Source organism: Onychostoma macrolepis, chromosome 06, assembly GCF_012432095.1.
Source record: "Onychostoma macrolepis isolate SWU-2019 chromosome 06, ASM1243209v1, whole genome shotgun sequence".
Lineage (NCBI taxonomy): Eukaryota > Metazoa > Chordata > Actinopteri > Cypriniformes > Cyprinidae > Onychostoma > Onychostoma macrolepis.
In genome coordinates this window covers 24,120,731-24,132,517 of record NC_081160.1, presented here as the reverse complement: position 1 = coordinate 24,132,517, position 11,787 = coordinate 24,120,731, and the positions used below count along the sequence as shown (strand labels likewise).

The following is an 11,787-nucleotide window of genomic DNA, read 5'->3' as shown; positions in this document are numbered from 1 at the left end:
TGGTCCAGGGTCACGTATATACATACATATATATATATATATATATATATATATATATATATAAAATACACACTAAAAAGGAGTATTATAAAATATTACAACTAAATTTTGTAATATTACAAATATTACAAATAACTGTTTTATGCTAATATTTCACAATATAATTCATTTCTGTGATGACTTTTCAGCAGCCATTACTCCAGTCTTCTGTGTCACATGATCCTTCAGAAATCATTCTAATATGCTGATTTGGTGCTCAAGAAACTTTATTATTATTAGCAATGTTGAGCTGCTTAATAGTTTTGTGAAAACCAAGATACTTCTTTTCATATAAAAATAAAGTTAAAGATAAAGTTTGAAAGAATAGCATTTACTGTATTTGAAATAAAAAAAATCTTTGTAACGTCACAAATGTCTTAACTGTTTTAATTGTCAATTTAATGGGTCCTTGTAAATAAAAGTATTATAAAAATATGTACAGTTGTGTACATATTTCTGAAAAGCATGTTCATATGTTCAACTTTAGAGTGTGTAAATGTCTTAACGTCAGACATTGAGTGCAAACAACTACAAAAACTCAGGACAGTTAAACGGTTTTCTTTGAATATTTATTGACAGGCCTGCTGTAATGCATCAAACTGTAAACAGAAAAAAGTTAACAAACCATTTATTATTAATATTATTAAAACTGTCTGAAACATGGGGAACATACTGAAAAACATGCAAACCACACTAGTTAGTATTTGATCAAATAAACAAGTGGGTTTTAAGAGAACAGTTCTTTGAAATATTCCTATCAAGTCAAAAGATTTGTCTAAAAAGTATTTGAGCTTTAAAACTGTAATGGAAACTCAGCTCAAAAATATAGCTATTGAACTTCAGTCAAGTATATCTACCGGGTTCTGGGGTCCAAACTAACCTGCAGATATTTTAAAATACAGTCCCAAATCGAGGACGCTCCCAGGATGCAGTAAAGAAGCATGCACAAGTCTCTCAAAAGTATCAAAAGTGTGTTTGTGAATGTGGGCCTGCCGCGACTCCTCAAAGAATACAGCTGGCAGAGACGCAAAATAGGTTTTTCCCAAAGGGAGGATTGCACTTTTAGGTCCAGCTACCCACTATGGTTTCTAAATATCAGACACACTTATACAAATATAGTACAAAAAACATCAAGTCCCAGTACACACCCCTCCACTGCAAACTTAAACTCCTAACCTGATAATGCACAAAGTCAATGCAATTACACTGAATACTGTACAGTACATGGTAAGGTACTAGGTTGTATTCAAGTCTATAATGCTTTTGCATTAATGCAGCGGATGAATGCCTTTCTGATAGCTGAGGCGTGCACCGTACAAGTTTACAGGTGGTCATAGAATTGTGCGCTTTGGTTTTTGTTGTTTGTTTTTGTCGTTGTAGGAATGTCATTAAGGTCTGCAGCTCCTCAACGTCTATAAACCATTATGCGAATCTTTCCCAGCATTTGTTTTCAGTCTGAGCGATAATGAGATCCGAGGTCAAGGTGTATAGAGGGCTCATCCATACCTCTACCCATTGCCTCTTTCATGACGCAATCGAAGATGAACCAGCCATCCCCACAGCCTGACCTCCTTGCTTGGGCCTCCTGAATAGCGTCTGGAGTTTTAGGAGCCGTCCTGACTGAGACAAGGTCTCTTAAGTCCCTGCTTATTCTGATCTGAAATTCCACTCTCTTCTTTTTTCCTTTTTAATCGGCCCACCTACAAACAAAATCAACATTTTAAAAACAGTATTTTCAGAGAGGTTAAAACAAACAAGATATCAATTATTAAAAGGAACTGTAGTTTGCCCACAAATTAATTTTTTTTTTTTTTTTTTTTATTGAAGAACACAAACTTTAGTTCTGTAATACATAATTGCTGGAATCACAAAAATAAATTGTAGTTAATTTAAAATATTCAACATTTTTCTTAGTATAAATAAAATATATATTGTTGATATACTCTTAAATAATACATATGTGGTAGTACCATAAAAAACACATCCATTTTATTAACATAATTATGTACACAAATTTTACTATGGGAATTTTGTTATACACTTACACATAATTATCACTGATGGATTATTTATTATCCATTATTATTGATTACCATTTCATATTGGAAGAGCTACAGCAAAAAGGGAAGATTCTTATTCAGTAACAACTTAAATTTCAGTTTGTTCCAAACAGTGCCTTCAGAAGACTTTGAATATAGCAAAACAAGTCATACTGACGTGATTTAATTTCCTTCAGTGATATTTTTATTTTTTATTTTTTTATCATTTTTGGACAAAATGGTCACCATTACTCTCATTGTGTGCAAAAGAGCAGTGTCATAACATGAGGCTTAATTTGCATTTTTGAAAAATTTAAAATTACTTCAATTAAACACCAAAAATTAAATTTGATTTTATTTGTTAAACCTGACTAATACTGTATGTCAAGATGTCAATAAGCTTTAGATTATGTCTGAGCCTCAGCTGTATTAGTGATTTTGAATGTGGTTAGATTTGTTGAGTACAACCAAGGGCATTGTTTCTTCAAGTGAGGAATTAAGCACTTCCTAATGCTGCATTCCTGAAACTGCAACGAGTGAATTTGTCAAGAATAAACTTTTCCATCTGGCCAGTGTGATAGTTGGCATACCTTAGCATCGTGTTCAGCAAACCTCTGGAACATGTTTGCATAGATCTTCTTGTCACGCTCATGGTGCTCACGAATCTTGCGCTGACAGACGGCAATCTGGCTGCGGGCAGCGCGGTTGAAGGAGTTGACTTGCAAAACTTGTTTGAAGTCCATTAAGGCCATGCTGAACTCATTGCGCAACAGACGTGCTTCACCTCGCCGATAAAGAGCCTTCTCATTTTCTGGGTCCAGCTCCATAACCTAGTAATGACAACCAGTAAGACGCAGTAAGAAAAATTGCTTTCAAAAAAAATAGATGATATTTTGATTCACTGCTATTTGAGTCTACCTTGTTGCAGTTCTCCACTGTTTGAGAGTACTCGCGCAATCGCAGAAAGCACAGGGCAAGATTCAGATGGGCCACTAATAGGAGGGCCTGGATGGCTTGTTGCTGCTCTTTTCCTGCACCACACTCCATCTCTAACCAGTTTACAATCCGCTGATACTGAATTACAGCATAGTTGTACCGTCCAGCCTGAATGCACAGTATAAAGAAGACTGTCAATTACCAGACCACTGCAAAAACAAGACTGTCAAAACATGAACGTAGCTTTTGAACTCAAATGAAAAACTACAAAATATCCAGTAGAATAAAATTTGTAACATTTTTAGAAAGAGTGTTTATTTGTAGTAAAAACAAGTCAGTCATTTTCCATATATGTTATTAATATTACTAATAACTAGTTATTCCTTTTATATATTCTCTATTACAAAAGCAAAAACAAAATGCAGGATGCTTGTCTACAATAAAATAAAAAGCAACTCAGAAGGCAAGCTCTGTACCAAAGACAAAAATGGAGGCGAACCTTGAAATACTGCGTCCCTTTTTGTTTGACTAAAACAGCATGTTCCAGTTTCTCTTTAAGGTCCATTTCCCAGGATTCTTTGGCCTGGGGAAACAATATGAGGAGTTGTTAGGCTTTCTAGATTTTCTGCTAATTCTCTCTATTACCATTAGAGGGCGCACTTTAACTATATTCTGGGATTTTCAACTCCCTTTTCAAAGACGTGTTTGTTTGAAAATATATTTTAAATTTCATATTAATGTAACAAAACTGTATATTTACATGAATTTATAAACAAATAAATAAATATCTATCTATCATATATACATATATATATATATATATATATAAACACACACACAGTGGGTTAAAAATGAGCACTTTAACAGTATTTGAAGATATATAATTGAAGTATTTTAAGTATTTCAAAGATATAATTGCTCAAAAACTATTTTTAACATGGATATTTTAATACTGCTTTTTAAATTTCATATTAATGAAATAAAACAATAATTTGGAGATAAATATATACACACACACACAGTGGGTTAAAAATTTGCACTTTAACAGTATTTAAAGATATATAATTGAAGTATTTTAAGTCTTTCAAAGATGTAATTGCTCAAAAACATAATTTTTAACATGGATATTTTAATCCTGCTTTTTAAATTTCATATTAATGAAATAAAGCAATAATTTGGAGATAAATATACACACACACACACACAGTGGGTTAAAAATTAGCACTTTAACAGTATTTAAAGATATAGAATTGAAGTATTTTAAGTCTTTCAAAGATGTAATTGCTCAAAAACATAATTTTTAGCATGGATATTTTAATCCTGCTTTTTAAATTTCATATTAATGAAATAAAACAATAATTTGGAGATACATACACACACACAGTAGGAACACACACATACACCACAGTGCTTAGATCACATCGAAACCCTGAAAATAGAATTTAAAAATAAGCAATTTGTCGGTTGCTAATAAAATAAGCAAATTTCACATTGACTGTGTGAGCTCTTTTGTACAAAAAGATGTTATATAACTTGTAATGGAAATGCAATATAAGTTGTAATGGAAAAATAATGGATGCTATATATAATGGTAATGGATTGTTTCAAGTATTATCAGTGGACTTCAATTTCTGAACCCCACTGTTTTCTGAACAACAGAAAGCTTTTGGACTAAATGCTTTGGGTTGAAAAATTAAATATCTCACCTTTTCAAAGTCTTTCAGTGATACTTCATACAGTAGTTCTGCATTTGATCCAATGTTATATTCTTTTTTACCCTCTTTGCCATAGCCGTATCTGAAAGCATAACATAGACTGTGTAAAATGGGGATAGTTATATATAAAAAGGAAAGAGTATGTCAGATTATCAGCGTTATGGTTGGTTACTGGCTTTGTTATATGCAGATACTGGACATGGAAATATTTTATATTAGTTTACACATGGCTGAATCTGGGTTTTTATATTACATTATATTAACCCTTACCAAACAATATATAGTAAATACAGTAACTATTAAAAGCCAATCTTACTTGGACTTTAGGTATAATAAACAGCATTCCCCCTTTTGGATTTTCTCCATGGCCCTGTCCACTCCCAAAGGAACACCCACGTCCTCTGATTCACCCACTACAAAGGTGACATCTCGAGAATCAAATAAGTGACCTCCACACCACCCCTCCAAGTGTACTGTGGAACAGAAACCAGACAACATTAATAGTGTATCCAAAAGGGGCAGTGATCATGTGAATGCATTTTCTATGAATAACAACCACATTCTGAACATCAAGACGTACCATGTACTGTGGCCCCTTCATTAGGATTGTTATAGCCTTCGCCTTTGACCTTTATTCTCCTCATGATCCCACCATCTTCTGTAAGCTCCTCCCCTCTGAAGCTCAGCAGCTCAATCTAATTTTGGGAAGCAGAACCATTTGTACTTTTAAAAATAACAAGCTTATACTAAAAGAGGCTTTTTGTGTTCTGGGTCTAGCATTTTATATATCAGAGAGAGACAAAAATAACAAGATCTCAGTGGATGATTTTTATTTACTTTTTTCTTTTTGTCAAATTAAAGTCACATTAAAACTAAATTTAAAAATAAAAGTCTTTTTTAAATGTCCACTGAAAGTTTGAAGAAACAACAATATGCATAAGATATTTTCACAATTCATCCATGAATGTGTAGGCTATTTAAGTGTTTGATGTTCCTACCTCAAACACAAGTGTGGCATTGGGAGGAACCTTTGGGGGGCTGCCAGCTGAACCGTATGCATATTCAGGCTTACAGAGCATCAAGCACACCTCTCCTTTCTGCATGGAACACACGCCAATGTCCCATGCCTTGATGACCTGACCTGTGTGAATCAACCAGACAGTACTCCATGAATTCAATGCTTCTGTCATTCTAAGAAAAAACCTTATAAGTAAATAAAAATTTATAAAATACTTGTTATATTGTTCATTTATAAGCAAATATATTACTTATTATAAATAAATAGTCGTATTAATAAAACTTCATAATCCACAGATACTCAAAAACATTTATATTTTAAATACTAAACAAAAAATAAATTGTGGCTCATTTTCATAGTTAATGATTTGTGTTAATACCCTTTAAGATTAAATACAAATTGTTTCTTTGAGAATGAAACAGCAGATAATAAGGGAGGCACCACATGTCTAAACAACACCAGCAATTACACCCCTTTATAAATGCAACCGCAAATGTCATTAAACAGGAATTTCAGCCTTGCACTTTAGAGAGAAAAGTACAATGAAATTGGCAGGTTGTATAATCATTCCATTTAACAGACACTTTTGATAGAGTAGCATCCTAAAAATCATAGACATGTCAGTATAATATAAACTTAAATATTTGCGTTCAAATAATAGTTCAAATAATAAAAAATATTGTTTAGATTTTCTGTTTTTATTCTTTTTAAATAAACTTCTGTCATCTATTACAAGACTTTAAAATTATATTTGATTTGCTCCTTTCTCAATTTACGTAATCCAAATAAACAACTAAAACTTTTGTTTGAAGTGAATTTAAAAAGCTTAATGTATTTGTGTCGGGACTACATAAATAATTTATTTTAAAGTTTATTTTTTTAATAATAACGAATTTTAGCAATAGTAGTAGTAATAGAGATAATAATAATAATAATAAATAAAGTTTATTATTAATTCAAAGTTTCCTTGCTAAAACTGCATAGGGATGCATGGGACTGGATGGGTAAATGTTAAAATGTTTTTGAGATGAAAAAATGTTTCATATCCTTTAACGTTGATATTTAGAAGAGTTTCTCTTATGTGGAGAGGAGCGGGGTTCTACTTAGAATGTGGACGGTTACATGAAGAGAATGATGCATGTTGCTTCACTGAAAAAGCACTTACTGCGCTATTGCTAGCTATGTGACTAATGTCTAATTTTATTAGGGTTCAGTTCAGTTTTCTACTAAACAAGTTATTTGAGTAGAGTTGGGAGTTTAATTTAAGGTTAAGCAAATCCATCAAAAAAACAATGCGTGGAACCACCGTCCACAAATATATCAAGCTGAGCCAAATAATTACACACTGCATAGAGGGCCATATTATGATTAATGAATGTGAAAAATATGTATATAATAGCATAGCACATAAAATTATCTTTCTGCTTAACCATGTCACACCGGATTTCTTTTAGCAAAGGCCCTCTTTCAACATAGAATTTGTTTCAATAACAACACTTTAAATTTGTAAAATGATCAAATTTAGTCTAAAAAAATAAATCAATAAATCAAAAATAAATTACCTTTTCCCACATTGAAAACAAAAGGCTCTTTGCGGTCTAGACTGGAGTCAAACTTCTTGCCATTTAGGAGTCTGCCTGTGTAGTGGACGTACACCCTGTCCCCAATCATCGGCTTTTCCCCTTCCACACCATGCTGTTTCACAATCTTTAGAGACGCAGGGGAGAAAAAGTTAACAATCCATCTTTACACAACCTCATAATTATTTTAAATTAACGAAAACAAAATCGATTCTGAAACAAAATCCACTGATTAAAGTCAAGTTTTCATTAACTCTCACAAGTCCACTTCAATAAAGCACTATGCTCCTTGAATCAACAGCACAAGCATACATGAACAAGTGGATGTAAAATGTATAAGCAAATTATGGAAGCTTTTGAAATTTATATGATAGTATCACTTTAGCAGATTCAAATTATAGTGGAAGTCTAAAGTCCCTTTTTTTCATTTAAACCTGCAAATAAACAATAAGCAAGTTTTTAAGTGACACAATGTTCTTTGGAACATTCTAATGACATCCTGCTTTTAAATTTTTTTATTAAACTTTATTTTAACATTTATTTATAAATTAAATTAAACTTTATTTTTTTTTTTAAATGTTTTTTTTGGTTTTTTTGAAAAAAATTATATTCAGTTGGAAAAGAGTATAAAAATAGAAGAACTTTCACTAGTGGTTGCAGATTTTTGGACCTACTGTATCATTCATGACTACAGGAAAAATGCAGAATTTGTAAACAGCTGTGATATAGAGTTACTAATGACTGGATTACCTTACATACTCCACGGTCACCATTTGGACTGACATCAGTGCCTTGGGAGGTGAAGACATCAGTTGGGCACTGGTTAGTGGAAAAGATATCCTCTAAAGATGACATCTCACCACTCATACATACCCGTGTTCCCCTAAAAAACAAAAATACAATATTTACCTTTAAATTTTAGCCAATTATAATAAGGCACTGCTATCTTTAGACAAATGCAAATGTTCACAGTCAAATTTCCACATATGCTCGGTGGGCATTTTCATAGAAAAATATTTTGTAATCCTTCTTTTGTGATGCTGGCTTCTTTTTTCATTAATTATAAAACCTTGGAAGTTATGAAAACTTTAGTTATGAAAAGGATGCACTCAAATAAGCATAAGAAACAAAAATGCAAGGGTGAACATATGCTCGCATCTTTGTGTGTTTGTGTCATTTTTCAAAAGATTGCCTTAATTGTTTTGTTTTTGTTTCTAGAAATTGTCAGTTGTTACCTGTCTATGTGTGTGTGTGTGTGTGTGTGTGTGTGTGTGTGTGTGTGTGTGTGTGTGTGTGTGTAGAAACAGATGCATGTAGAGTTTTGGGGTATTTTTATTTAAATGTACACCAAAGCTTGTGAACGTGTGCGGCAGAACACTATGTTCCTTTTATTCAGAATTCCTGGCACAAATTCAGATTCTAGAGAAGGATGTCTTGTGAGATTTATGTCAGTAAACCTAGTAAAAAGACAGGGGAACAAAACAGAACACAGAAGGGAACATTCAGTCCAGTCCACTTTACTTCAGGCGGTGAGATACTACAATCACTCAAGGCTCTCAATCAAAGACATTCATTTTTATCTACACACACGCTGAAGGTTACAGGAAGCAAATAAATTTTAAGGAAAGTTCAATGAATGCATAAGAACAGATAAAGCAGCACATACCTAAATAAAAACAACAACAACAAAAAAGGAAAAGTCTATGTCTGTTTTTTTCTGGAACTGCTGTGTGCCAAACTGATCAATGAATAACTAACATCGTTTAGCACTGAAAGTGTAATATATTCATTAATACAAATATTCACCTCTCTGCATATCATTTTAGGGCTTATGTCTTGGAATGGTAATATAGCAGAGTGAAAATTAACAGTCCAGGCTATCTGACTCGCCGAAGACACATCTACAAAAATAGTCTGCTACCATCCTGGTTGCAACATCACTGCTGTGGAAACATATCGTTCTTTGAACACGATTTATTCTGAAAACCCAAGATGAAGGAGGTGGATGTAAGTAAGTCAAAAAGAGTCACAGATACAACCGCAACACCAGGAAGCCTCATCACTGTGATGGACGCAGAATCAATAGCAAACAAATTTTATGTTAAACATAACATTTTTCCAGGTTAAATGTTAAAAATGTAACTAAATTCTGACCCTGGGCTAGGTAAATTAATCACCCAAAACCTTTTTAACAGCCGAAGCTTTCTCGGAATTAAATGTTATGAAGTTCCTCTAATAGATGTTCCTTAAAAATCATCCATAAGATGTAACAATGATGAATGCTTGCATAAAAAGCCTGATTTTGGCATGTACTTCACCACTTGTTGCATTTAATAACTTAAATTGTTCTTGATTTTCACTCATTTTATTCAAGGACCACTCATCTGTCTACATCTCCACTTGTCTGTCCCACTACCAACCAGTCTGTCTTTGTCTGTTTGTCTACCTGTGTTTGTCTCAATGCCTGGTTATCTATTTATGCTTTTCCAGCCAACTGTCCCCAAGTCTTTCTCTCCTGTGATCGACTCGTTTAAAGGTGGTGTGACTTTTCTAAGCCCTTATTGGAGCTCAGTCTCAGATGTCCGCAGTGTGGTGAGATTGCAACAGGCATTCCTGTAACAAAGATGAGCGTTCAGAGACAGTTGACTCATTCCATCCTTGAACATACCGTCCACAGTTAAACACAACATGTATTCACACAGATTCCGAGTTAATCACCTTGTCAGACACCCAGTCTCTTTCTGTATTAATGACATACAAGATGTCCTAAACATCCAAATTGAATGATCTAATGATGGTTTTGCAACACTTGAAAACATCTCTCACACAGAAATCAAGGGTGTGACCACGTAAACAGTGAAGGATACATGCATCTAACACCAATAATTAGAAAAGGGAAATATGTCAATGGTTGATTGTTAAATGATCACATTTGATCCTCCCAGAATATATGGTTACGCACTAAAAGGGATTTTTCTGAGCTTGTAAAAGACACAAGGATCCACTAGTAATTTACAATAAAATGTGAAATATTATCTAAACAGATTTTAGAAAAAAACATGCTTGAGAAAGCCAGTCAATGTAACCAACCTCTGAGCGGCATCTGGCCAGTGGTATAACAGTTAGTCGGGGTCATGAAATGACATAATTTACAAATCTAGAAAACCTAAATTCCCAGCACATCTCAAAATTAAAAAAGGCAAAGGCAGAAAACACATTTTCAGTCCACAAACATATTTATCATCTCTACATTATAAACACAGAGAACATCTGTCCTTAAAATGGATTAATGAGAAAGAGAGTCTGTGAAATGATAAGTAAAAGTGTGTAAACAATATAAAGGATTATAAAATGTAATATAAAAGGGCCATTTAAATGAATGTAAATTCAAGGAGTTCTCTAGCATCATAATTGAAAGGAGTACTTCACGTCCTCTCAGTTTCGTACAGTCTTCCATACATCTCAGACTCAACAACACGCTTTGAAACCCACATGCAAACAAGATTACAGCTAGTTTTTTTTTCCAACATTAGTATCTACTCTTTATTTTAATTAAAATATAAGGCCACGTGGTTCAGCAGAGAATAAGCAAGATAACTGTTAAATGACGAGTGTAAATTAAATTGAGCGCGCTATTTTACTTGAATCTGTAGGTAAAGCATAACAGCCTTTTCTCTTTACTATTGACCACATTTAGAAAGCTCATTTAAATGTAAAAGGTAGATTAAGTGATGGATAAAGAATAAAAAAACAAGCTTAAAATAAAAACTTACAATATTTCCCTTTTGTTGCTCGTTCCTCTCATGTATTTGACCATATATCCTTCCGTATGCAACTTCAGTTTGTCTTGCCGGCGAATACAACCTGTGCCTAGCGGCTTAAAGGGGAATGAGCCCGCCCTCTCAGCGCGAGAGTACTAGATGTTCTACCGGCAGTATTTTACACTTCTCCACACTAATAATCATCAACACGATACGCCTCTACGAGACATTTGGACGGGGGAAATGAAATGAGACTAAAGGAGGAGGAGTAAACGCGAGGGGAGGGAAGTGTAGTGTAAAAATTAAGGGCAGGCCTTGGAAACTGTCCACAAAGTAACACAATGTTCCGGCTGTACTGTAGCTCGCGCTGATGAGAACACAGTGTCCTAGTAGACACCCTGACCCGTAACCCGTTGTGTGCTGACTGAACAGCTCAAGTTTGGAACAGCATGTACAACCACACAGTCAGAGCACAGCTATACGCGGAAAAAATAACACGACTAAATTATGTTTCAAAACGTGGAAGTTTAAAATGATAGAAAGCATTGCATTCTTAAAAAGAAAGACAGAAAACATAAAGAAAAGAAATTCGGTTGCGGTAAAGTTGACAGCTGAAAGGTATTTTATTGGATGGTATTTTTTGGATTGCATAACCACCATAATAAAACAGGTGATGAAATGAAAATGAATTAATGCTCA

General features: G+C 33.7%; 1 protein-coding gene across 1 annotated transcript; it reads right to left on the bottom strand.

Annotated features, from left to right (window-relative positions):
• Positions 1-586: 586 nt before the first annotated feature.
• On the bottom strand, positions 587-11,317 carry fkbp5 (FKBP prolyl isomerase 5). Its single transcript, XM_058777761.1, has 11 exons — positions 11,101-11,317; positions 8,078-8,210; positions 7,310-7,454; positions 5,728-5,870; positions 5,310-5,424; positions 5,046-5,202; positions 4,721-4,811; positions 3,514-3,597; positions 2,997-3,182; positions 2,669-2,908; positions 587-1,739 (listed from the first exon to the last, which is right to left on the bottom strand). Exons 1-11 carry the CDS (start codon positions 11,142-11,144, stop codon positions 1,644-1,646), a joined length of 1,434 nt encoding a protein of 477 aa, XP_058633744.1. The 5' UTR covers positions 11,145-11,317; the 3' UTR covers positions 587-1,643.
• Between the last annotated feature and the right edge of the window lie 470 nt (positions 11,318-11,787).

Excerpts from the sequence above, each read along its gene's own strand:
- fkbp5 (XM_058777761.1), bottom strand. The coding sequence starts at position 11,144 with ATGGTCAAATACATGAGAGGAACGAGCAACAAAAGGGAAATATT. Across the intron at positions 5,203-5,309 it reads TGAAGGGGCCACAGTACATG|TACACTTGGAGGGGTGGTGT; the intron begins GTACGTCTTGAT and ends TCTGTTCCACAG. Across the intron at positions 2,909-2,996 it reads CAGTGGAGAACTGCAACAAG|GTTATGGAGCTGGACCCAGA; the intron begins GTAGACTCAAAT and ends TGTCATTACTAG.